Source organism: Paroedura picta, chromosome 1 (genome assembly GCF_049243985.1).
Source record: "Paroedura picta isolate Pp20150507F chromosome 1, Ppicta_v3.0, whole genome shotgun sequence".
NCBI classification, from domain to species: domain Eukaryota; kingdom Metazoa; phylum Chordata; class Lepidosauria; order Squamata; family Gekkonidae; genus Paroedura; species Paroedura picta.
In genome coordinates this window covers 134,923,338-134,950,610 of record NC_135369.1, presented here as the reverse complement: position 1 = coordinate 134,950,610, position 27,273 = coordinate 134,923,338, and the positions used below count along the sequence as shown (strand labels likewise).

General features: G+C 41.1%; 2 protein-coding genes across 6 annotated transcripts in view; one reads left to right on the top strand and one right to left on the bottom strand.

Annotated features, from left to right (window-relative positions):
- MDN1 (midasin AAA ATPase 1) overlaps window positions 1–5,059 on the bottom strand; it is a 136,135-nt gene extending 131,076 nt beyond the window's left edge. For both annotated transcript variants that reach the window (XM_077304325.1, XM_077304335.1), the window contains exon 1: window positions 4,834–5,059. In XM_077304325.1, coding sequence (XP_077160440.1) covers window positions 4,834–4,932 — 99 coding nt within the window. In that variant the 5' untranslated portion in view covers window positions 4,933–5,059. The remainder of the gene's footprint in view (window positions 1–4,833) is intronic.
- A 1,813-nt stretch (window positions 5,060–6,872) lies between these two features.
- Window positions 6,873–26,209, top strand: CASP8AP2 (caspase 8 associated protein 2). Of its 4 annotated transcripts, none has more exons than XM_077304290.1 (10): window positions 6,873–6,952; window positions 8,254–8,338; window positions 9,648–9,728; window positions 10,801–10,901; window positions 12,173–12,247; window positions 13,098–13,213; window positions 14,145–16,279; window positions 19,785–23,028; window positions 23,971–24,070; window positions 24,873–26,209. In XM_077304290.1, exons 2-10 carry the CDS (start codon window positions 8,281–8,283, stop codon window positions 24,927–24,929), a joined length of 5,967 nt encoding a protein of 1,988 aa, XP_077160405.1. In that variant the 5' UTR covers window positions 6,873–6,952; window positions 8,254–8,280; the 3' UTR covers window positions 24,930–26,209. The 4 variants fall into 4 exon arrangements, with proteins under 4 accessions (XP_077160405.1, XP_077160394.1, XP_077160415.1 ...); XM_077304279.1 differs by lacking the exon at window positions 6,873–6,952 and adding an exon at window positions 6,995–7,148; XM_077304300.1 differs by lacking the exon at window positions 6,873–6,952 and adding an exon at window positions 7,021–7,175.
- Window positions 26,210–27,273: the final 1,064 nt, after the last annotated feature.

Below are 27,273 nucleotides of genomic sequence, written 5' to 3'. Positions count from 1 at the left end.
TATATATATAAAAATTGCTTGATAAGAGTATAAGGAATCAACCACTGAAGAAAAATTGTGAAAACTGAGTATATCTAGAAACCGTTTTGGTTGGTCCTTAAAAAATTGTTGATATATAACATTTATTGTACCAATTGCCTTGGAAAGGTTCTGTTTTTCTCTGTTTGTTTGGAACCTTTCTTCCTTTCTCGTATTGTCATTTCTTAACATGCAATCAGATTTAGTCGAGGGGTTTAAATTCAATGAGTTACATCTGCACCTAATTTAATCTATGTAGTTACTATGTATAAAAGCTAAGATGTGGAAGATTTTACTATGGTAACGTGACTAGATAAACTTATATTCCTAGCAACATTCTAACTCCATAAAAGCAGATTACAAGTTTAAATGGCACATGCAGAGTACAACAAAAGGCAAGTCCCAGAATACTTCAACTTACTGAGACTCTTACAGGTTATATCGATGCCTTGTTATGCACTAGTACATACAAAGTTGTCACGTATGGATTTAATAGTAACTTCATCCAAACCCTCCCCCCCTTGAGGGTGGCAACCTGGAATTCAAACTACTTTTTTCCAGCCATCCCACATACATCTTAATTAATTAGCTCAATAGGAACTCTCTTCTTCTCCAAGAAGATGCATGTATAAAAGAATTTTAGGAAATACTCCCCCACCCACTACATTTAAAGCTGTTAAAGCCTTGTAAAGCTATTCCTAGTGGCAAAAATACTTTTCAGGCAGAAAATGAAATAATCTTACAAGAGTTATGATGCAAGCTTGCTCACAAGTTTGGACAAAGATCAGAACATTTCTTCAGGGTAACCTTACAAACCTATACTAAATCACCACCCTGAAAGCAGCTGTTCCTTTCCCCAAGCAAAGTTCTTTATCTAATCTGAGGAACTGTCAAAAAGAAAGCTTTGCTGTTCAAGCACAGTATTGCCATGTAGACAAACAATCTGATCAATTACTGGGCTAAAATAATTGGAATTCAATCAATCAATATTTATTTACATTCAGACCAAAATTCAATTATCCATGTATCCCCCACGTTGTATGTAAACCGCCCTGAGCCATACAGAAGGGCGATATAGAAATCAAATAAATAAACAAATAAACAAACAAACAAACAAATAAATAAAATACATGCAATTAAAAAGAAAGACAATTTAAAAAGAGAAAAAACAGTAATAATAGTATAAAATTTTTTAAAGATTAGACAACATAAAAACTTTAAGATGTTAGATTCAATATTTAAAACATAGTTTAAGTTGCCAGTGACAATTGGCTCTTTGTATTTTTGAAATTGGATCAGAGAGAAATTTTCTGATCCAAATACATAGTGCGCAATTTCATGGCGGCAGTGCAAAATTTAGCTGTGCAGAGAGTTATTTGCCTATCTTTGTCTTGAAGCAGCACCTTGACTTTCTCCTTTGTGAAAGATCTTGGGTAGGTGTTCAAGATTGGCTGAATGAAGTTACATCTGATGGCAGAACAGAAGCACATGTTCGTCTGATTCTATCCATCAGCCGGCACAAGGACAGAGTAATTGAGCAAGGGTTTGTTTGCTTTTGTAATGCCCCTCCAGCATAGCTGTAGGTAGAGCTGAGCATCTCGCTTGGGCGAAGGCCCTTCTGTGCGTGTTAAGTTCTTGGTCTGAATTCAGAATTTTTAAAAACCAGCCTGGCTTACAGTGGTAGAAATGTGTATACCCAGATTACTGTAACATTGAGAAAAATCTGTACAATAATGAGAGGGAGAGTCTGCATGGTTTTCAGTCTTCAAAGTACGAATACACCAGTGGGGAATCCAGCCATTAAGAGTTAAATTCTCATAACTGCACAAATAATTGATGAACTATTGTTTTCATGTTTCAACTTCTAATTTATTACTCATTTTTAAATTAAGGATTATCCAGCTCTTGATTCCCACCTAAACTTTAGTGTTAATCTCCTATGTTGTTTTACTGTGAAACATGTACCTCATACCCTGGCCCAACAGAAATGCAACAATAAAAGCATATGAATTAATAATTTTAAAAATCTTATAGCAACACTTGGGAGTCTTCAGCAGGTCCTTCAAATGTGAAAAGAAAAAGATAATCAAAATAACTGACGAATTAAATGTGTGATTAACAGATTTTTAATCCTACATAAATAGCAAAAGAAAGTTTTCACACTACTAATGAGGCTCATATTATACCGAGGAATGAAGTGTGCTAAATCCTACAGAACTCATCATTTGCCCATCTGCCCTCACCAAAAGCTGTTCCAGAGGGTCAGGAACTAAGTGGGGTGGGATGGGAGAAGTATTGCAGCTAGAAAAATGAATAGGTAGAAATCCTCCCTTTTTGTGCAAGCTCTTCTGTATCTTGTGCAATATGTGGGGGTGGGGATGGGTGGGAGAACGACTGATTTCCCCTTCTGACTCCAGCCCCCTATGCCCTTCTTAAAAACTCTCCCAAACCTAAGCAACAGCATTTCAGGGAGTGCAAATGACTGCAGCAGGAAGAGAGATGTGTAAAAACCCCTTTCATAAAACTCCCTGTTCATAGTACTCTGGGATGCAACCCAAAACTCTCAGGAGCTGAGTTGGTTAAGGTTACAGCCAACTGCTATAATGGGATTCAAACAACATTGAGGTGTTTCTGGTTTTCTGTATCTTTTCCCTTGGAATTATTAGATGTGTGAGACAGTCCACAGCTGACACCAGCTACATTTGCTCACACAAAAATTCTCTGTAGGTCTCCATGAGTGCTCCTCAGTGAGAGGATTTAATAGATTTTCACAGCCACCCCACCAAAATGCATTGATCTGAGAACCTGAGCTGTTATTTCCATGAACATTCTATGCTCTCAATCACTCCCTTCAGCAGCAAAAGGAAGAAGAGGAAGAGTTGGTTTTTATACCCCACTTTCACTCCTGAAGAGTCTCAAGGCTGCTTATTATTGCCTTCCTTTCTTCTCCCCATAACAGACACCTAATAAGGTAGATGAGAACTCTGAGAAAATTGTGACTGAAACAAGGTCACCACGCTGCCTTGAAAACTCCCAACTAGTCCAGAATCCTGCAGCTCAGCTATTAGCCAGCGCTAAACACAGCATGCATATTACTCCCTTTCTTTATCTTTAGATGCTGCCTTGGTTGAGCATTGTTAACTGAGCTCAGTTTAAGGTTTCGGCTAAGGTCCTGTCCCCTCTTGCAGGGCCACTTCTCCCCCTATGCTTTGCCATGAGAACTCTGTTCATGTCAGCAGGGGCTTCTGCAGGTGCCAACCTGCAAAGGGGCAGAATTAGTAACTGCCTGTACACATGCTTTCTCCCCTGTGGCTCCTGCATTGTGGAATGGCCTGCCCAAGGAGATCAGGAAAGCTCTCACTCTCTTGGCCTTCCTCATCAAACCAAAACTGAAATATTCAAGAGGGTTTTTCTGTACAGGTAATAAGGCTGCACACTACAAAATGGTCCACAAACTTACTTGGATAAAAGATCAGGACTTGTGGTTTTTGCTACTGTGTACTATTCTATTCATGCTTATGCTATGCTTCAGTTCCTTCTGGTGGTTCCAGATTTCTAACATCTAATGTGTTCGCTACTGAATGCCCCATTTTGTTGACTGCACTGACCCACTATGTGAAATCCACCTTGAATTCCTGTGACTATAGACTATAAATAAATAACATAATAAAATAGACTAAATGTAAGCACCCATCAACCACTAGACAAGATTTTTCAATTTAACTACAAATGAATGTACTTTCTGTGCAGGGCCAGGGCTTTTTTGGTCCTGACCCCCACCCAGTGGAATGAGCTCCAGGAAGAGCTGAGGGTCCTGTCAGGGCTGACCCAGTTCCACAGGGCCTGTAAAATGGAGCTCTTCCAACAGGGCTTTGGGTTGGGGCCAATGAACTATGAACTACTATGATAATAATACAAAAACATGGCTGGGCTCCCTCCATACAGATACCCAACCCCCAAGAAATCAACATCCGATAATTAAGATCTAGAATCAAAATCAGAATTTCCATCAGGACCAAAGATCAACACATACCGTCAAATGATTGATTGTTTTAAATAACCATATATGTAGTATAGTGGTTAGAGTGCTAGACCAGTAGCTTGGAAATTTAAGATCAAACCCATTCTTGCCAGGAAATTTACTTGGTGATCTTGGACTACTTCTACAAGGCTGTTGTGATTAGGGGAAGCACACTGGGATAAAAAGGTAGACTAGAAATATGCTGCATGATTAGATTACAGCTCTTCCCCCTGCATCAGGGAGCTCTGATCCGAAAATCCTGTTGGTCCCTAAGGATTCGAACCTCGCTGTTCTACTGCAGACCGACGCGGCTGAAACTTTATTCTTATAATAAATATAAATATTCTTCATAAACATGCTACCTTGCTCTTGTTAACAGAAAAAAACCAATTAGAATCCTCAGAAAAGACCATACGCTACTGAGCCAAATTAGTTCGCCATTTCTTTGAAATGTTTAGGACATGGGAGGGCTCGCGGAGGAAGAGATGGGGTCTTCCACTGTGCCTATCCTTCGCCCACTCCCCAGCCCAGCATCACGCCTACAGCCCGAGACCACCAGATAACAAAGGCAGCGCCGAGATTGCCCTCTCCTCCCACTCCCCCGGGAGCGAACAAGCCAACCCACCCCACCCCCCTGGCGAAACAGGCAAGAGCCTGCGCACGTCGAGTTGTCGAGTGGGCGTGAGGGTGGGCCGGGACTCTGGGCAGGCGGCGCCCACCCTCCCCGGTGCATTATCCCCGGCGCCCCTCCCCACCCACGAAGGTCGCGGGCGCCGCTATTGTTGCCTCCCCACCTGCTTGGCGAGGAACCTGCTGAGCTCGCCGCTGCTCCTCTCATTCCTCTGCGCGACCAGCTGCAGCGGCGCCGCCAGGCTGAGCCGCAGATTCTCCATCCCCGGCGTCTCCCCGCGCAGGCTGCTGGCCGCCCGGGCACTGGGAGAGCGGCGCGCTTCCCAAGACAGCCACCCCCACCCGCGGCCAGGAGCGCGACACGTGGGGGGGAAAAGAGACTTTCGTTTTCCCAGCTATGCCTTGCGTCATTTTTCGGCGACACGGGCTTAGGCCCCGCCTCACCCCCTCGCAGAGCAAACTACTAGTCCCATGGGGCAATGCGCCAGCTTGCCTTCAGATTCTACACGTGAATCGGCGTCTGCATGCTGGGATTAGTAGGCTGGGATTCTGCCCCTCTCTTCTCACGGATGCAGCGACTTTCTGTGTCAGATTCAGGTGGGCAGCCGGGTTGGTCTGAAGCAGCAGAACAAAGTTTGAGTGCACCTTTCTGTGTTAGGAAGGCAAGAGCCGGCTTCTCTGCCTGTCCACCATGTTTTGTTTTTTTTGGATGTTTGGAACGAAATGTTAACTGTGGGAACTGCCGGATAAGTAGTCTTACCGAAAAAAACAGCATTCAGTTAAATTACGATACGAATATCCTGAAAAGGGGGGGGGGCGTTGAAAGGCTATCATCTGGATATAGTTCGTCGCAACTCACTTCAGTGAGTAGATTGCAAACAAAGATTTACAGTGTCAGAGCTGGTAATGGATCCAGAACCACAGGACTTGTTTCCAATAAAACTTGTTTTGCATTGTTCTGTAAGGAGGTGGGCGCGCGAAAAGCATTGCCCTGCATGTGACGAAGATATGTAAAGCTGTTGACGGAAAGGAACACAACATGGGGTAGAAGTGCCCCAGGACACTAGTTTTCCTCTTAAAAAAAACAAAAAAAAAAACCTTGCAAAATGCATAAACATGAATGGTTATGTCACAAAACTCTAATTTAAAGCCGACGGTTATCTTTATCTTTATATAATGTACAACGATTAAAGCACTAAAACAAGAAAACAAATCAGTTTTTAGTTAAAAAATAGACATGAGTTGTGTACGTCTATTTCTAACAGGAATAGGAACCTGTTTGTTCCTCCACCACCACCTGTCATCTTCTTGCACTAATAAAGCACTCCAAGCTAAACTCTCCTAGGGCTATGCTCAGGTAAATAGATCTGTTTAAGGTTGTTCTCGCACTTATAATGACATAATAAAATCAGAGTCCAGTAGCACCTTTAAGACCAGCAAGCACTCTTCCTCAGACACTCGAAAGCTCACGTCCTGAATAAATCTTTGTTGGTCTTAAAGGTGCTACTGGACTCTGATTTTATTGTGCTACCTCAGACCAACACGGCTACCCATTTGAATGTATTATAATGACATAGGCGTTCATATCAGATGCATAAGCTGTATACATGTATATGTGCTTTTTTTCTATGTGGATGTATTGTTCGCTAAACGCAGTTAATACAGATACTTAAAGTGGGATAAAATCCCAGAGCAATCCTACCCAGGTCTATTCAGCGGGATTCATCCCAAGGACAACGGATTGCACGGTTAGTCTTTGACCAGTGGTGGCAAAACTGTAGCTCTCCAGATGTCCATGGACTACAGTTCCCACAAGTCCCTGACAGCATGCGCTGGCTCATGGGAATTGTAGTCCATGGACATCTGGAGAGCCACAATTTGGCCACCCCTGCTAGACCCTTCTTACCTCTTAAAACCCCTTAATCGACGATAGGGCTGTCTAACACAGCGAAAGGAATTCAACAATGCTTTAAAGACATAAGCACTAGCTAGCCAGGTGACTTGAAAGATTATTGTTAGGCTTGAATTACGTTTTTGGTGAACTTCAAAGAATCACCGGACTCCTGATTAATTGTACTTCTACTTTAATGGCGGGGACCTGCTCAACCAATCAAGAGGCGACTCTGAGGAGCGCTCGCAGAAGCCTCCTTTGAAGGCGGGGCAGGCTTTCGTCTCACCAGCCACCCAAATTGCAGGAAGGTTTCAAGGGGGCGGGACCAGGCGCTTCCTTTTGGCGCCAAGCGCTTTTGGGGAGCAGGAGGGATCCGCCTGTGTCGCGGCAGGGTACGTGCTAAGGCGTCTCAGCGGATTGGCTAGGTGTCTCCGTGGCCCCGCCCCCTCCCGTATGGCCTGTGGGGCCGTCCAGCGACCGGGCGGCGGAAAGGGAAGACGGGGAAGGCGTCGGGGGCTGGGAAGGCGCCCGCTCAGCGGCAGGGCAGGGACGGCGGCCGGACAGGACAGGACAGGACAGGCCACCCCGGTTTGTGAGAAGGAGGGGGAGAGAGAGGTGGGAGTACGGGGGGAGGGGACTGATGTCGGCGCTTCCTGCTCGCAGCCTCCGGTACCCTGGCCGCCCCCGCCCCCCCCCCCCGCGCGCACCTTTCTTGCCCTGCCAGTCCCTTCGCCGATTTCCTCATGCTTGGACTATTTTCCAGCAGATATCCCTCCAGAGTATATCCCTCTCCCCTTCCAGGCTTCCACAAGTCACCCTCCCCACACAAACACACACGCAGAGATCGGTGTATTCGGAAAGGAGGATAAACTGGCAGGGCTATCTCTAATATCTCTTAAATCCACACCGGGCCTAAGCACGCAAAAGCATGCGCAGAGTGCCCAGTATTGGGGTAGGATCCAGTTGGGAAGGAAAGAAAGAATTCAGATACACAGGAGAGGGTGTAATCCACTGGGGTCTGGTGGCAAGCCCATTACCAGAAGGTCACCTCTGTATTATTTCAGGAGTATGATAAAAATTGTGTCAGGATTTATGTTGTGTACATTGCATGAGGTTGTGAGAGTGGTGAGGCGCTAGGAGGTTGTATTGGACTCAGAACTGATGTTTGAACTCTGCTTCTACTTAGTCCCTCACCATCTGAGTTTAGTACAGGGTCAAAAACCAGCTCTTCTAGGTGAGCTTTGCCATCTTTTGATGGTTCATTTAAGCATACTACACTGTCTTCTGTTGCTATTCTCAGTCACACCCTGCCACCCTTCCCCCTTCTCTTGTTTCTTTGCTTCTACCATCAATTTCTGCCATATTAATTCTTCTCCATAGCCCAGGATGCTGTCCGTATTTATCTGTCTCTTTTGTAGTTTTCAGACAAAGGTAGACTTCTGAGATCTCTGGTTATACAGTTTAAATGTTTGCTATTTAGGAACTGGACAGGTAACTCTGACAGTTATCAAAACATGTAATGCTTGTCTTAATAAACACTTATTTTAAAATTAATGTTAGGGTCCCCTGATTGTAATATTATGCATCCATCTGGAAAAACTTGCATGTCAAAAGTGTCTCCTGAAATGTAATACTTTGGATATTAATATTTTCATTTTTAGACTAATAACCTTGATTTTCTCTCTCACTGTAGATGGGGAATACCTAGAAAGGCAGAATAATGGCAACGGAGGAGGAGGAGGAGGATGCAATGACTATTTCTAGTGTGATGTGTGTTGGTAAGCATTTTTTTTTACTGCTTATGTGTATATTAAAAAGTTTAATCCTATAGAATTATCTTTATAAAATCTTTGAGAGAAAACTATGTTATATTTTATCTAAAGAATCATCCTTCACTGTAGAAGTAGTACTGGCCAGAGGTTGATGGGATCGCTAAAAATCTCAGCATATGGCTTAGAGTGTCACTTGCCTTTGGGAGAAGAGTTGAGCTGACAGATATAGGGTACTGTATGAGGCTGCAGTATATTTGCTGTATTTTGTAATGTCATGATGTAATATCAGACACACAACCACCTGACTAGACCTACTTTCCACATACACTTAGAGATTGGAAGCAAGGCTGGGATAAGAGGAAAGAAAGACATGAAATGATACATTTGTTCAGAAAACCATGTTATTTTGAGTTGATCCATCTTGTGGGATTATAAAAAGCAATAAAATCAAGCTTTAAAGAAAATATTGCTGAACTTTTAGTTTCCGTTTTCAGTCTTAGTTGTGCTGAATACCCCATGCGTAAAAGAAGTGCAGAGCAACCAGTCCATTGAGCAATGGGAGCAGGAACAAAAGTAGACTCAACAGTCCGCTAAAATTTCAGATGTGTATCTTGTAAATGTTTGCAAACGTCTAATATAAGCCTTTTTAATTCTCAATCCTTTGCACTGCATTCAACTTCAAATGGAATTGCAGTTTAAATGACAAGACATTATCCCCAAACAGAAAGAACTTTGATCGCATTCATATGTCACACTTAACTGAATTTAGTACACATGTGCATGAACTTGGCTTGTTGCACAATACTACTATAATAAAGACCTGGGTATACAATAGGGGGTCATGCATGCACCTTGCTTCTCTCTAATTGTGGTTTAAAAACTAATGGTGATGTACAAATGCAGGCATATTGGTTAATCAGAGTTAAGGTGCAATTCTAAGAGCATTTTTCTGGGAGTAAATCTCATTGAACAGGTGTGAGTAGGATTTTGAGTAGATCTGCTTAGAATGGTGCTGTTAGCAATTCAGTTACCTTGCAGACCTGCGCTCATGTGCTGTTCATAACTAGAGCTAGTTTTTTACCACAATTCTCCAAGTGAGGGAGAGGAAAAAGGCAACAGGTTCAGGAACCCTTTTACTTAACTGTGACCCTTGATACTTATAGATTAGATAAATGTAATAATAGATAAAGGATCCTTGCGTCATCATCATCAATAATTCATTTAGAGGGACTTGTTATCCATTCCCTAAACTTTTTGCTATCATTGCACATATAGGTCTTGGTGATGTCCATGTTCTTTGTTTCCTTTATTGCAGTTTCCCCTGGTAGAAGAGAAGATAATGATGAGAGTTCAGTAGATATTTATGATGGATTAGACAACACTCCAGTTGTTTCTGGTATGTTTATAGAGAAAAATTTGTGCTGCTTAGTTCTTGCTATTACTAAGATTTTGTTTTTTGTCTTGGAAAGCCCCTGTATATGTGGACTGTCAAGTGGTAGTAACTTGTATAAGCTATTAGTGTACCAAAAATAGGTATATATATGAGAAGCTATAAAATTATTTTTTCTTTCAGTTATTTATTATTAACTGAATGCTGATTATAACTTGGAATAGCTAACATGGTGTAGTAATTAGAGGGTGCAACTAGAATGAAACCCAATGAATAATGAGGACCAAATCTCTTGGCTTAACCTGCCTCAGAGATTTGCTGTGATAATAACTGTAAAGGGACGAACCAAAATATGTAACCCTAAGCTTCTCTGAATTAGAAGTAAAAAAAAGTTTTAAACTACCTTAAAAAACAATGACAAAGTGTTTGTATCCTCCATTTTACTGTAGGCAAATAACTATAGCTGCTGTGAATAGAGTACCTTCATTTTGAGTGTTATGAGATATTTGGTGGTTAAATCTAGTCTCCACATGAGGAATCAATTCAAAACAATCTGACAAGTTCTGAAGATACTTTTAAAGCTCAAAATTCACCTTAAATTTCTTCCTTCTATTGTTTCAACAAGTTATTTGATTCTTCCTATTCTCCACATCTCTTATTTCTGTTTTATGAACTGATGTAGGCATTGAAATCCCCCCCAAATGGAAATTTCCTAAAGATTTTGCTATCAATTATTACAGTATACTTACTCATTTTGCACATGGCATTCTACATTTTTGAAAGAGATCCTAAGTCTCCAAATGACCCTCTAATACAGCCTTTCTCAACTATTTTACTATTGAGAACCCCCTGAAACATTCTTCAGGCTTTGGTAGGTATGTTTCAACATATATAATGACTGCAAAGTTTAACAGCATCCTTGCCTATGAGCAACCCTGATGTGTCTAATTTGGCAGGGCATGGCATGAGCCCCTGTTCATCCCCACTAAAAAATGAGGGGAATGATCCTGTCTGGTCTTTTAATGGAAATGAGAAACCATCTACGTCAAATCATCCAGTTCTCTCCTTCCCTCTCTAGATAGTCTTGCTACAAAAGCAACTCCAGCTGGAAGTAGTTTAAATCTGTTTGATGAGATCCTGATTGCAGAAGGGACAGCAAAGGAAGCTTCATATAATGATGTATGTATTGTGTATGGTTAATGTTATTGCTGAAAAGTTGAGTGATATATTGCAAAATCATTTATATTTATTCTGGGGTGTAGCTGTGTTAGTGTGTTGTGACAAATATTATTATTATTATTATTATTGAATTTATTTCCCGCCACTCCCTTGCGGCTCGTGGCGGGTTACAACAATATAAACCCCATAAAATACATTAAAAACCAATTAACATGTCAATATTAATGACTACCTGGCAAGAGCGGCTAATCAACTACCCATTCCCCTTAGCAAGTGGAGAGGGGATACTGATGGTACTCATGTCTAATCCCAATCCTCAGGTCCCGGGGGGGCGTAGGTGTTAAGCCTGGTCTCAACCGTAAACCTGGCGGAAGAGCTCCGTCTTGCAGGCCCTGCGGAACGATGGAAGGTCCCGCAGGGCTCGCAGTTCTCCCGGGAGCTCATTCCACCAGGCAGGGGCCAGGACCGAGAAGGCCCTGGCCCTGGTCGAGGCCAGGCGTGCTTCCCTAGGGCCGGGGACGACCAATAGATTTTCTCCCGCAGAACGTAAAGCTCTACGGGGGGCATAGGGCGATAAGCGGTCCCTCAGGTATGTGGGTCCCAACTCGCGTAGAGCCTTGAAGGTTAAAACCAAAACCTTGAACCGGATCCGGGCAGCAATTGGCAACCAGTGCAGCTGCCTCAGCACTGGCTGGATATGGGCCCTCCAAGGTGTACCAGTGAGGACCCTGGCAGCTGCGTTCTGCACTAGCTGAAGTTTCCGGATCAAGGACAAGGGAAGGCCCGCGTAGAGCGAGTTACAGAAATCTATTCTGGAGGTGACCGTTGCATGGATCACCGTGGCCAGGTGTTCGGGGGACAGGTAGGGCGCTAGTAGTCGGGCCTGGCGAAGTTGGAAGAATGCCTGGCCTGCTACTCTTTTGATCTGTGCCTCCAAAGTTAGGGAGGCATCAATGATCACGCCCAAATTCCTGGCCTGGGACGCGATGGTATAACAGGAATTTAGTAACAGTATAAAAAATAACATTTTTCCAGCACAAACTTTTGTGAAACTCAATCTACTATGGTGGCTTTGACCCATTTTGATGCACTCTTACTGCACTATAGTAATCATTTTCAACTGGATTTTCTTGTATTAAACAGGAAAATCATGTTGCAAACAATTGCTATAATGCACTAAGTGTACTATCCGATGTGAGTGAAAGCAGCCTCTGTTTTAAGCTATTTATGGGATTCATATTTGTAAATCTTCAATATTCCTGTTTACACAGTTGCAGGCTAAACATGAGAAATGTTTGCAGCAGCTTCAAGATTTGATGAAGAAGCTTCAGGAAATACAAGAACAGGTACTGTATTATTAAATGGTAATTTGATCTATGCGGTATTTTGAAATTGAAAATGCCATACACAGAGCTTTTCCATGAGCATTACTTGGGTATATAGTAGCTTGCTTAGCTAGGGCAACTCTTGTTAGTGAGAATAATACCACAACTGGCTTTTGTTCAATTGTGCTTGAGAAAACCCAGGAACCTCTGCAGTACCTGTGGAAAGTTCTTGAAACCTTTTCTCAGCACTTTTAATATTGGCTTACAGCACAAATTAGTTTGCTGTATGCTATCTTGTGAAAGTATGGGTAGATTACAACTCTGTGTTGTATTTTATTCTGTAAGCCGCCTCAAGACAATTATGTCAAGCGAGGCAGGATATAATTCAAATTATGAAAAAAAAATAAATGTAATAATTTCATGGCTACCTTTGGATAGCTATCCCTGAGGAAGTTTTTCATAAGATTCAAAGATTACTCATTTTAATCAATATATTGATCCAGTGAGATGGTCATTTTATGTAGCTAGCCTGTCAAGTTCACAGTTACTGTACTAATCAGGAAAATGCTGGCTGCAGATCTGAGATTGCAGGTGATTATTTAAGATTTTTCTGCATGTGTTAGTGAGCAGCTTGTTCTGATTCAAAGAATTTAGTCTAGAACTAGAATTCCAGAAGAGCTTATAGGGATGTCTGAACTGGTGAGCTAGGCTTTTGTTCATGATCTTTAAATGATGATATCAAGCCAATAGCCTCACAGTTGGTAATTATTAATTTAAATAAAATCGTTTTTAAACTAGTTCTCGTGTCTTCTGCCTGTGCAAATGTATGTTTGTAATATGTCAATGTTTGCATGTGTGTTTTTTAAAGTAGAATTCCACTCTACAAAATGAAAACCAGTCCCTTAAGAAGAATATTTCAGCTCTTATCAAAACAGCAAGAGTAGAAATTAATCGCAAAGATGAAGAAATCAACAATCTCCAGCGAAGGTGCCAACGTCTAATGCTAATTGCTTTTTTGTCAGAATATAATTTATTTTTTGCAAGGACTGTAACTGGAAATTAAATGAGAATGGAAGTATGCTTCCTAAGTCTAAGTTTGTGGAGTTTGCTGTTGTTTTTAATACCTTGCCTATAATGAACATGGTGCTTTCCCAAAGACAAGGTCCCTGGTCCAAGGAGCTTAAATGGGAGGCAAGAAAGGGAACGGGAGATGGTGTTAAATGGGAAGCAATATGCACTCCTTCCATTTACAAATGCTTAGACTTCTGTTTAGTAGGGAAGGGTGGTACCAAAGGATTCTTTTTAGTAGCAAGGATGCCACCGGAAAAAAGTTCACTTGGAGGAAGAATTTTAAAGAAGCGAGGAAGTGTAGCATCTTAGACAATTAAGTATTTTTATGAATGTATATCTTCTGATTACCTTTTGTAAAAGTTTGGAGAGCTTTTGAACAGGCACATTTGAACTTGCATGAGGCTGAACATGCTTGCTTCAGTTAGTGCATTCAGTATTTTAGCATAAAGACTACTTCATTCATCAACTGCTTTTCATGCAGTTGATGAAAATGCAGTTCTTTGGTTTTATTGTTAATACAATAAGACTAGAATTAATGTAAGAACTAGACAGAAAAGGATGCAGCCTACAGAACAGATAGGAACAGACTTTTGACTCCTTTCCCTTCCCACTGCAACCCCTCAAAACTGTTTTACTAGAATCTGGAAGAACACATGAGGGACTTCAGCCAGAAGGAGAAATGGGCACATATCCTTCCTTAAACACAGAATGGTGAAACTGTTGTTATTATGCTACATATTTCTGAAACTTTCTGGAATGCTATCTAGTGGAGAAAACTTTTTACTAAAGTAAATAAAATCTTGATATTTTAAAATATAGTGCATTAAAACATTGTCTTTATTAACAGGTTATTAGCCTTTCCTATTCATCGGAATGCCTACAGTAGAGCATCCTTTGCAACACCGATTAATAATGCAAGGAACTTTGTAGGATTGAAAAAAAATAAATGTAAAGATTTGCCCCTGGAGAATAATCCAACAACAGATTCTAGGACTAAATCTGTTATTCCTAAAGATGTTCCTCGCAGTTATCCATCTTGCGATACAGAAAATCAGAAATTTCATTCAGAAAAAAGCAATGCTCCATATGTACCTACATCTCATCCTGAACTGCTTCACAGTGATGCTAATTCAAGGCTGACAAATATGAACAATTCTTCTAACAAAGAAAAGGAGGGGAAAGAAATAAGAAATGATGACCATCATAGCAAGGAGAATGAGAGCAGATACAAAACCAAAAGACACCAAAATATGGGCAGCATCACAGATGGAAAGTTGCATGTTGACCCAGAAAAAACAGTCAGATTGTATAAAGACAGTAAAAACTCAAAGCTCAAAAGCAGCCCCTATTCTGAAAAAAGAAATGATAAATTTCTTTCCACTTTAGGGAAAAAAACTCTTAATGATAGATTGCCCTCAAAACTGGAATGTTCCAATAATGTAAGGAGTGAAAAGTCACAAAGCATAAAGCAGAAGGATCTGAAAACACAGAACAAAGATGAAAGCAGTCGCGAACAGAAAACTAGTTCCTCTGAAAGGAATCTTGAACAACAAAAAAGGAAAGGTAATAATATTAGCAGTCCTCCTGAAAAAATTCCAAGTGCTCAAAAATTAAGTAAAGGATATATAGAAGACAAAAGGGTAAAAGACAGCAGTAACAGAAAAAATGGAACAAATAATCATGAGTTTCAAAAAAGGAAACTGTTGTCACCATCTCCTCCAACATCTAACAAAAAACACAAACACAGCTATTCTAAGGAAGAGAGCAGCAAACGTGAATATGAAAGCATGCATTCAAAATCTGAGAGACATCGAACTGAAGAAAAAAGAAACAAGAGAGTGACCCTTGGAGAGAGCAAGGATTTTCAGACTGAAAGAACAGATTCAAAGGAACTGATGCAAAGAACTGCGAAAGCTGTAAACAAAGTTAAGGATTGCACTACAAGAGAACAAGACCAACCCTTTCCATCACAGGAAACTACCAAGGTAGCAGGTACCTCAGAGGAGCACAAGCCCACAAAAGTTAGAAGAGATGAAGACCAGTCAAAAAGCAAAGACCTGAAACTGAGTTTTATGCAGAAACTAAATTTAACACTTTCTCCTGCAAAAAAGCAAACAGGTGAACTCAAACAAGTAGACCAGCCCACCAGTAGATGTGACGGAGAGATTCCAGGTAAACTTATCAGTACTAGTGCAGCTACGCAAATAACCCTATCATCAGTACCAATCCCTGACAGTCCTATTCCAGACAATTTAAAACAAGTAATTTCTATTTCAGAGGCCAGAGTGGAAATGGGAACTGAGAGCCTGCCAGAAATACTGAGCACAGAGTCATCTAAGGAAACACCAAACCTGCAAAATACATTGCAGTGTGAACTGGCTGATAATGTGCATGAAGCCAGCAACGATATTGGAGAAGCTGAAGAAACACTTAGACTTCCTAGTGTGGGAAGCCCCTTGAATCAAGACATACTTCCAGACAATAGTTTCAATGACTTGGAGACTATAAGTTCTGTGGATTTTGATTCCTACAGTGTAATAGATGAAATTAGTGGAACAGATTCAGACTCACTGATGGAGGTAGAAGACCCTGGTAATTGTGAAGATGAAATACCTGTGGAGCATCCTGGTAAAGAAAACAACTTTCCCAAACTTGTGTCACAGGATGTCAAGGAAGAACCCAAAGTTCTGAATAAGGATGTGTCAGTAGCTGACCCAAAGTCAGGTGACTCCAAGCTGAGCTGTCTTGACCAAGGAAGCCACTTAGAAAAGTTATGTAATAAAGGATCAAAATACACACCTCTAACAAGAGATGCATACCCAGTCTCTGTTGATGATGATAATTCTGTACTGAGCATTGATCTCAATCACATGAGATGTATTCCAAAGCCAATCAGTCCACTTAATAGTCCAATACGACCCTTGGCTAAAGCACTCAGAGGAGAAGGCACTTATACAGGACCTGTGAAAAGTTATAATCTAGGTATGTTTATTATCTTACCTTTGCTTATGTTGTTTGTGCTCGCTATAAATGGGGTGGAGAAAACACTATAAATAGAAGCCCTTTTTAGTCATTGCATTTTATCATGCATATGTGTTACATGTAATTCTCCCAGTACATGTACACCCAGTTTGGTGTAGTGGTTAGGAGAATGGATTTCTAATCTGGCTAGCCGTGTTTGATTCTGCACTCCCCCACATGCAGCCAGCTGGATGACTTTGGGCTCGCCACGGCCCTGATGAAGCTGTTCTGACAGAGCAGTAATATCAGGGCTTTCTCAGCCTCACCCACCTCACAGGGTGTCTGTTATGGGGAGAGGAAAGGGAAGGTGATTTAAAGCTGCTCTGAGACTCTTGGGTAGAGAAAAATGGCATATAAGAACAAACTCTTATAAAGTTTCTGGAAATTCTGAACCCACGAGGGGGAAAGTGAGATTTTCGTCAGAAGTCCTTTCTTTTTAGTTAAGCAGTCCTGAGTTTTCTTTAGAATGATAAGGTGAATAAAATATTTACAACTTTTACCATTCAACACACAATGTAGTTAAGTGGAAGATTGTGACAAGAGATGTGAAGGCCAGGGAAGGAAGGAAGTTTGGAGGAAAAAAGTTATTTCCTGAGGACTCCCCCCCCCCCCCAGTTTTTCTAATGGAAAAAATTGGAAATTTTAGACAGCCCTGCTTTTTTAAAACTAAGATATTGGTAAAGTTTAAATTCCATAAATGTCAAATATTGCAATTGTATATATTAAGGAAGTTATAAATTATCTGTTTTTATGTTAAAGCAATAAAATTAGGTTGTTTGATAGGACATTGCATGTAATTCAATTTTCCCCCAATTTCCATTTTCCCCCCATGGTTTCAGAATTTTCAGAAACTTCTCTAATTGTAACCTGCTCAGAACCTCCCAGTAAAGGTTCTAAGATCAGCAGAGATTTGAATGTGGCATTTTTACTTCATAATATTATAGCAGCTTTTCTCTTTATCTAGTGCGTAGATTTTAAGCATGTATAGTTTAAAATCAAATGATTTTTTCCTCCACTGGAACAAATCAAAATAATGTTATTAGAATCAGCGAGTAAGTAGGAACTTTGGGCATGTTAAGTACACTAACAGACTGCAGTTGAATCTGTTGAGATCACGCATCTGAGATTATGTTTTACCGTTCCAAACAAGTTTGCCCACGTTTTTCCATTACACAGACTGGGACTATGAGAATAGTATTAACTCACAAACCATTTGTAGAAGTTTGAGCTTCATAGACAAAAATGAATTGAATGTAAGATTTATTTCCCAAGTGTCCATATTTCTTTCTTACTAAGCACAGAATGCAGCCCGGTTCTGTTAAAATCCTTGCCGCTAATCTCAGAGTGGCCATGTTGAAGTTTGTTGTTGTTGTTATGTGCGAAGTCGTGTCCGACCCATCGCGACCCCATGGACAATGATCCTCCAGGCCTTCCTGTCCTCTACCATTCCCTGGAGTCCTTTTAAGTTTGCACCTACTGCTTCAGTGACTCCCTCCATCCACCTCATTCTCTGTCGTCCCCTTCTTCTTTTGCCCTCGATCACTCCCAGCATTAGGCTCTTCTCCAGGGAGTCCTTCCTTCTCATGAGGTGGCCAAAGTATTTGAGTTTCATCTTCAGGATCTGGCCTTCTAAAGAGCAGTCAGGGCTGATCTCCTCTAGGACTGACCGGTTTGTTCGCCTTGCAGTCCAAGGGACTCGCAAGAGTCTTCTCCAGCACCAGAGTTCAAAAGCCTCAATTCTTTGACGCTCGGCCTTCCTTATGGTCCAACTTTCGCAGCCATACATTGCAACTGGGAATACCATAGCCTTGACTAAACGCACTTTTGTTGGTAGGGTGATGTCTCTGCTTTTTAGGATGCTGTCTAGATTTGCCATAGCTTTCCTCCCTAGGAGCAAGCGTCTTTTAATTTCTTTGCTGCAGTCCCCATCTGCAGTGATCTTGGAGCCGAGGAAAATAAAATCTGTCACTATCTCCATTTCTTCCCCATCTATTTGCCAGGAATTGAGAGGGCCGGATGCCATGATCTTTGTTTTCTTGATGTTGAGTTTCAAGCCAACTTTTGCACTCTCCTCCTTCACCCGCATCAACAGGCTCTTTAGTTCCTCTTCACTTTCTGCCATTAGAGTGGTATCATCTGCATATCTGAGGTTGTTGATATTTCTCCCTGCAATCTTGATCCCAATTTGTGACTCCTCTAATCCCGCCTTTCTCATGATGTGCTCCGCATACAAGTTAAATAGGCAAGGCGACAGTATACAGCCTTGCCGAACTCCTTTCTCAATTTTGAACCAATCCGTGATTCCATGTTCAGTTCTCACTGTTGCTTCTTGACCTGCATATAAATTTCTCAAGAGACAAATAAGATGCTCTGGTATTCCCATCTCTTTAAGAACTTGCCACAATTTGTTGTGCTCCACACAATCAAAGGCTTTAGCATAGTCAATGAAGCAGAAGTAGATGTTCTTCTGGTACTCCCTAGCTTTCTCCATGATCCAGCGTATGTTGGCAATTTGATCTCTAGTTCCTCTACCTCTTCGAAATCCTGCCTGTACTTCTGGAAGTTCTCGGTCCACATATTGCTGGAGCCTAGCTTGTAGGATTTTGAGCATAACTTTGCTAGCATGAGAAATGAGTGCAATGGTGCGGTAGTTTGAACATTCTTTGGCATTGCCCTTCTTTGGGATTGGAATGTAAACTGACCTTTTCCAATCCTGTGGCCATTGCTGAGTTTTCCAAATTTGCTGGCATATTGAGTGTAGCACTTTTACTGCATCGTCCTTTAAGATTTTGAATAGTTCAACTGGAATGCTGTCACCACCACTAGCTTTATTGTTGCTCAGACTTCCTAAGGCCCATTTGACTTCACATTCCAGGATGTCTGGCTCCAGGTCAGTAACTACCCCACTGTGGTCATCAGGGATGTTAAGCTCGCTCTTGTATAGTTCTTCTGTATAATTTTGCCACCTTTGCTTAATTTCTTCTGCTTCTGTGAGGTCCCTACCATTTTGGTCCCTTATCATACCCATCTTTGCATGAAACGTTCTCTTCATATCATATGTTGAAGTTAGTGGGACTGTTTCAGAAGGACATTGAGGATTACTAAGTTCTATTCATGCAAGGTGTTATCATACTAAATATTTCTGTCCTTTATACAAGTGTCTCAGGATACATAAATTGCTCTCCTTTCAACTGTATCCCTGCAGCAACTCTTGAGGTTGATTAGGCTGGGGAAGGAGGAATGAGCTTCATGACTGACTAAGAATTCAAATCTGGATCTTCTGTTCCAGTTGCTTTTAATGCTGCCAGTACTCCAAGTAAAGTTTGGAGACTGAATCAGTTCTGAATAGTTAACTGCATTATTCTGAAACCCAGTCAACTATTTGACTTAAATTGTCATTGAAATTTGTTCTCAGTCTTGCTTCTATTGAATGCAGAGAATACTTAAACTGTCCTGTTAATCCTAGATTCAGTGACTGAAAGCACAGCTGTCTGCCCTGAAAGAAGCCTGTCCAGTGAACTCAACAAAGAAAACCAGAAGCCATTTGGCACAGATCCCCAAGTGTCAGAGATAGAATTGCAGCTGGGCATGTCTTCAGATGAATTAGAAGAAGGTGAAATTGTAAGTGATGAGGATAATCTTCACAGTGAAAGAAACTCTGAATACAGCAAAAAATCAAGAGGAAACCCATCTTCTGAAAGATCGAGTTTGATCCATAGTCCACACAACCAGAAGCCAAAGAACATATCTTACAATGAAGACAAACAAAAAATGGCTTCTGGAAAAAACAGTAAAGAAAAACCCAGAATTGGAACCATGAGGTCCCCTAAAGAAACAAAGAAAATCAAATCTGTAAAAACTGACTGTCTTGAAAAAATAGTTCAAATTATCGCTGAGCCTTCTACTGTGCATGAGTTTATGCAGATGCTAAAGGCAATAAGAAAGCAAGTACGTAAAAACTACATGAAGTTTAAAGTCCAGTTCCCAATACAGCACTTTCATAGAATTATAGATTCAGCAATTTCAAATTTTACATCTCTAGTGAAGTATCTTAACTTCTCTAAAATGTCTAAAGCAAATGAGACCTTAAAGTCAAATCTCTGTGAAGTTATAGAATCTAGGCTTAAGCAAATCAAAAGGAATGGTGTGATAGATCATCTCTTTGAACAACAACAATCAGATATGAAGAAAAAGTTGTGGAAATTTGTGGATGAACAGCTTGATAGCCTGTTTGACAAAATAAAGAAAATTCTCTTGAAACTCTGCAATTTAATAAATACTGGTAATGAGAATGGTGATGATAAGCCTAATAAAAGAATTAAAGAGAGCCCTAAATGCCTTATAGGTCGTAAAGCTGATGGACAAAAACCAAAGAAACGATTGTTAAATGTTAGAACTCAAAAAGCTGAAGAATTTGCCTTTCCTAAGCTTGAAGTGGGCAACCAGCTGCCCAGGAGAAGTCCCCATGACTCAAATAAAATGAATTCACAGCAAAACATGGTTACAAAATGTACCAGTTCCTTTACAGATAATGCAAAACAAACTCAGACTAAGGTTGAGTTTGTCAAAGAAAAATCTATACAGGATACTAAATCAGGTTTGAAAACTGGAAAGTGTGAAAAGGAAGGATCACAACTGGTTGAAAACTTGCACAAGTCTGATGTTAGCTGTGGACCCCTCACAGACCAGCAGATGTCTGGCCTCACATTTAACCTGGTGAATGATGCTCAAATGGGTGAGATGTTTAAGAGTTTGTTACAAGGATCTGATTTTTCAGAAAAGAACAATGACTTCATAGATGAAAACCAGTGGGAATTCAGGACACCAGAAAAACACCACCTTGGTGAACAGAACTGTGGAAACAATACTGTGTTTGAGGCTGAAGAATCATTTCCAAAAGAGACCCGAATAGAGTCAAGGGTACTAGATGGCATTAAATGGCCTGTAGTTTCACCTGAAAGAGACTCAACGTTTTTAACTAGACTTCCGATGCCTGTTGATCCAGATATTCTAGATGAAAACTGTATGTTTGATATTCCTTCTAGTCCGGCTTTGAAGAAAAGTGAGGCGTGCATTTTGGAAAAACCAAAATCACTTGTTTCTTCTATTCTTCTGGAAGACCTCGCAGTATCATTGACTATTCCCTCTCCTTTGAAGTCCGATGCTCATCTTAGTTTCTTGAAGCCTGATGTGTTTGGATCAGTTCCTGAGGATGTTCTGAGTGCACACTTCAGTGAAGATGCCCATCTTGAAGAGGAGGATGCCTCAGAACAAGATATTCATTTGGCTTTGGAATCTGATAATTCAAGCAGTAAATCGAGCTGCTCTTCTTCATGGGCGAGTATGCCTGCTGCTCCAGGATTTCAGTATTGCCCAAGCCTGCCAATGCAGGCAGTAATAATGGAGAAATCAAACGATCACTTCATTGTTAAGATAAGGCGTGCCATACCATCTACCTCACCACAGCTTGAGCAGGCATCTCCAGCAAATTACTCCATGACCTCTTTTATTGAGAGAGGGAATTATGAAAGTGTATCTGAAGAAAAATTAGAAACCACTGGAAGAAATGTCCCACCATTGGAAGAAATGGCAGTATCTAAGGAACAGAACAATATTACTGACTCTGAGGAGAAGATGCATGATAACGTTGAACAAGAGCACATTCCTAGTTCATTTGAGACTTTGAAGGAACTGTCTGTCTGCCATGAAAACAATCAGCAGGTTCCTGATGTATCCGAATCCCAACAGGAATCTAATCCTAGTGCTCCTGAAAACATGCTTGAGCCTGTAAAGCATCTGCTTAGTAATGCTGGACAAGACCGAGATTGTGATATGCCTGAGGCTCTTCATGAGCTGCCTAGCAATACAAGTGAGCATCAAGGCCCTGATTTGATTAAACTCCATCAAGTACTACATAATAGTGCTGACTCAGAAGAAGCCTCTGATTTACCTGATCCACCTAAAGAAGTGGGGACATCCTCTAGCCCTTTAGTGTCTTTTATAGAACCTGCAAATAAAACCTGCCACCGTGAAGATGTACCAGATGTCTTCAAGCTACCTCAGACACCTTCATTGAAGGTGCTCCAGAAAAGAGAAGTATCCTGCATTACAGCAGGACAACTTCCAATGAGCTCTGCAGTAGTTCCACTTGTAGATGTATTTTCCTCTGAGGGCCAGTTTGCTATAGGCTTAGACTTAACAAATGAGTGCCCTATGGAAAATGAAGTTGACTCATGGGATCTTACAGCAGAATCTACTTTAAATGCTGGAATTGGAAGTTTACCTAAGGAAGAACATGAGCCAGCGTGTACAGCAGATAATATGTTGAAGTGTGATGTTAGCACAGTTACAGACTCGACAGCAGACTTGCCTGACAAACTGACTGCAGATGAGAATTCGGAAAGAAAAACAGCTTTAAACCTTGGTACTCTGACCCCTGGCCAAGAAAGCAAAAAAAGGAAAAGGGGGATTGAAGAAACATCCAGCATAAAAATACAAAGAAAGAGCAGTGAACTGTCTTGTGGCAAGAATGGCAAAAGTAGCAAAAAATCTAAAGAAAGTATGCCGGTAGCCAAGAGTTCAGTCAGTAAAAAGGCTGCACCAATTAAGGAAAAAGATTCTTTGCCATCAACATCTTCTGTATCACCATCAAGTCTGTATGCCAAAAATATCATTAAAAAGAGAGGAGAAGTCATAATGTCTTGGACAAGGTAAGAATATCAAAAGTGAACTGGGGTTAGAAGTATAAATTAGGTGGAAATTCAGTTATGTATTCTCCTGCTGGGGCATGTCAGCCAATCTCTCCACTGTGGGGCATGCTACTGGGTCTTGTGATTGTAGACACCTCAGTCTTCTGTTTGAGAGTGGTGATTATAGAAATGGAAAAGAAGAAAGGAGTGTGATGAGGAGATGGTGAATGGTTTTGTTTAGACAGGTGAAGTGTAAGTGTAGGCTGGCCAGGCTGGCTATTGTGGGGAGGGAGAGCTTTGTGACTCTGCTATAGTATGTTTGGGAGGTGATAAGTCTATGATAACATTGTCTAATAGTGGACCCAGTATTTAGGTGCACACGGGGCCATCTTACATTTTTCTGTGACAAGCAAATTAAAACACTGATCTGATCTCTTTAATGGCTGTAACTGGCACATCACAATGAGCTCTTTTTGCTCCATGAAAGACTGTTCCTTTCTAGTCCTGAAGATGATTCAGTGATTTTATGTTGTTTGTGATGCAACCATCACAGACCATAATGCAGCTGCTAAAGCGTGTGATGTGGCCTGAAGGTGTATATGTGATCCTGAGCTTTTTATTCTGTTCACTTACTAGGTATCATTGCAAAATAATTAAGAAGTCTAAGTTGATACTGTGTGTCTGCTACTGCTGAAAGTATAATATAATCTTGAAGCAAATGAAGCCAAAAATTAAGCATAATTCTGTTGTATAGAATTAAAGAAATTGATTTCAAAAGGACCTCATCTGTGTTGGCGACACACTAATTCTGATGGGTTGAAAAACTTGGATCCTGTTTTAAATTTCTATGGACTGTAGACTAATTTGAAGTGCTAACATGGGTAAATGGACAGTAATTGGTTTTGCATCAAATATCCAAAAGTGTTCAGAGACTGATGTTGACCCTCTTGTTTTCTTTTATAGAAATGATGACAGAGAGATTCTATTAGAATGTCAGAGAAAGGGACCTTCAGAAAAAACATTTTCTTCTATTGCTGCCAGGCTAAATAAAAGCTCAAATCAGGTATGTATAAGGGGAAATGATTGTATCCGTCAGCCTCACAAGGTACATGTGTGTGTGGTTGAAAGTGAAGCTTGTTTTTCAACAAGCCTTTTGGAAGTTAACCCTGTACTGAGTTCTACTGTTCTTAAAATGCACCCCTGGGCAGTTTCGTTTTTAGGGATTATAATTCGGATAGTTCAATTCTCTTTTGGTTTGATGATAGTATCGGCTTGGGACTCAAGGTTTTGAGGGATCTGTTTTGAACCAGTTTATTATTGTTTTTACTGTGGGTAGACTGTACTTTATGCTATTTTCATCACTTCTGAGAGCCAGTAATGTGCAGATGAAGCAATCTGCAGATTTTCATTTATAGTGTATGTAACATTCCCGTTCTGTGCTAACCTAGCCCTGAGCATCTGTTTAGTTGGGCTCAGGAGGATATATGCTCAGGCTTTCCAAGGGCAGCCATTTCTTAGCACACCAACAAGTTTCAAACAGCAAACAAACTACAGACCAGACCAAAAAGAGAAAACCAATTAGAACCTGATAGAAAACTACGTCTGAACATGAAAATAAAGGGACTCTTCCTGGAATACAGCTGCGTTGCCACCCATCCCAGAACTAGAAGCCTTGGGCCTCTGTTCCCCCAGCCCCCTTACAACTGCAGTAGACAGCCTGACAAAGTTTTCTGCACTATGCATCTCATAACTGAATAGTAGCAAATTACATTTTCTATTAGGGCTTTCTATTAGGGCTTTGCTTCGTGTGATAAGGCTGAAATGCATTTAGAGCAAAATTTGTTTTTCTCTTTTTCTCTCCACAGATTGAAGACAGGTACAAACAGTTAGTGAAGCTGTTCAATATGGCAAATTGCAGGTAGCAACTGTGCTGTGGCTGGTGGACTTCTAGGGCTGTTTGTGCACTGCGTATGGATGAAAGAGATCCAAGTCAGAATAGCTGCCTGTTGCTTATCTTGACACATTTTAGGTGCTGTATTTTTATACCATACATCACCTTAGAACATGTTGGCGATCTCATAATGGTTGACTACGCTTCTAGGAGTAGCCATATAAAAATATATAAGGGGCAGTTAAACAGCAGACACAGCCTGTTTCAGAAAGCATGAGCACTGTGAAGTTTTGCAGTGTACTTTGAACCCCTTTGTTCATTGTGGTACAAATATGCTGTAAGTTTTGTAAAATATATTTTGGTAGTGTTATAGCAGCCTTTCCAAGTTTCTGCTGCTAAAGACAACAAATACGTTGTACATTCTGTACACAGAGATGGTTTTCGAAGGCTGAGTTTGCTACACTTTGTTGACTTAAAACAGCTTCTTTTGAAAGTGAATCTACAGTATGCTTCAACATGTACTTTTAGGGTGCAGTATGAATATGTGCCTTAACTAATTTAACCAAGACTCCAGCACAGTCCAGCATTGATGAGTATAATCCAGAGAATACGAAGTAGGGGTTAGCCAAAGTAAGTCTCAGTCTGCAGTTTCTTCTGGGCAGAGAGATCCAACATGTATGATTTCCCTTTCTCATCCAGTCATCTGGAATTCTTGAACAGAGTCCCCTGCAGAAGCAGTCATTACGCCTATCAGCTGGGATAAGTGAACAAGGTGGATTTTATTCCTTTGCCAAATACTTCCTTGGTGTATGTGTTCTCAAATGGTTCTAGCTGCTGCTCTTGCTTATGGGTTCAGGACCTTGATATTTTTGTTGTCTGAAGTGTAATAATTGGAAAGCAACTACTGGCGTATGGGGGTATTCTGGGAGCTATCTCCATGGAATGCATTGTGCACAGCAGCAAAACTCCTAATTTCATCTGTAGTCTAACTTCAGAAAGGATAGGGTTCCATATGAAAGCTAGAGCTTAACGTATTTCTTACAGCAAGTTGCTGGTACTCTGATCTGGATTTTCTTTTGTGGGGGAGGAGGAGGGGTTGTAAATTGTAAAGTTTACACTGTTGTAAATATGTGTACAGGATGCTATTGTGTGTAAAATATGTTTATATAAGTTTACCTACAAATTTTGACACATAAAATAAGTTTTATTTTGTATAAACCGTATATTGCATACTGAAATACAAGTCTGAAACTTTGTATAATGAATGCACTTAATGTAATTAAAAGCTGGCTCGGAGTGTTTTTATACCAATTTTGGAAGCTGTTCAGTAAGAAGCACAATTGCATTTGTATAGTATGCTGTGTATACACTTGTACTTATTATTATTATTATTATTATTATTATTTCATTTCCCGCCACTCCCAAATGGCTCGTGGTGGGTTACAGTGTCTTAAAACCCCATTAAAACTCCCATTAAAAGACGTAAAACATCACAGCATAGCGGCACAATAATAAAATCCCCTTCCTACCCCCCTTCCTAAAAAGGGGGGGGTGGAGGAGAAGGAGGTCAACGGTGTTCAAGAAGAAGCCTGGGGGAGAGCAGTCGATGTACCATAGACCTGGCGGAAGAGCTCCGTCTTGCAGGCCCTGCGGAATGTTGAAAGGTCCCGCAGGGCCCGCAGCTCTCCCGGGAGCTTGTTCCACCAGGTGGGGGCCAGGACTGAAAAGGCCCTGGCCCTGGCCCTGGTCGAGGCTAGGTGTGCTTCCCTAGGGCCGGGAACGAGCCTACAGAAACCTACAGAAGACAATTGCCGTGTAACAATATTAGTCCATAGACCCTAAAAATGCCACTAAAACATTTATAGAAAGGACATAAAAATACAGAGGACATAAAAATGCAACATAGAGGTATAACTCATCTACCCTTTCCTCCAATGCAACTCCCAACAGGGGAGGTGAGAGGAAACCATTAGATGTTCAAATGGTCATATCTGCTTAACAAGGGGGGCCCCCAACTGTTTTCTCCGCTTGGCTCAACTATAAACCTGGTGGAAGAGCTTTGTCTTGCAGGCCCTGAAAAATGCTGCAAGCTTGCACAGAGCCTGCAGCTCTTCTAGGAGCTCATTCCGCCGAGTGAGGGCCAGGACTGAAAAGGCCCTGGTTGAGATCAGGCAAGCTTCTTTGGGGCCAGGAGTGACAAGCAACATGGTACCCACAGAGCGCAAAGCTCTGTGGGGGGCATAGAGCGACAGATGGTCCCTCAGGTATGCGAGTCCCAGACCGTGAAAGGCCTGAAAGGTCAAAACCAAAACCTTGAATCAGATCTGGGCCACAACTGGCAACCAATGCAGCTGCCTCAGCACAGGCTGGATGTA

Bases quoted from the DNA above. Each gene is read 5' to 3' on its own strand.
- CASP8AP2 (XM_077304290.1), top strand. From the start codon at position 8,281: ATGGCAACGGAGGAGGAGGAGGAGGATGCAATGACTATTTCTAGTGTG. The intron at 12,248-13,097 runs GTACTGTATTAT...TTTTTAAAGTAG, and splicing joins TTCAGGAAATACAAGAACAG to AATTCCACTCTACAAAATGA. The intron at 16,280-19,784 runs GTATGTTTATTA...TGTTAATCCTAG, and splicing joins TGTGAAAAGTTATAATCTAG to ATTCAGTGACTGAAAGCACA.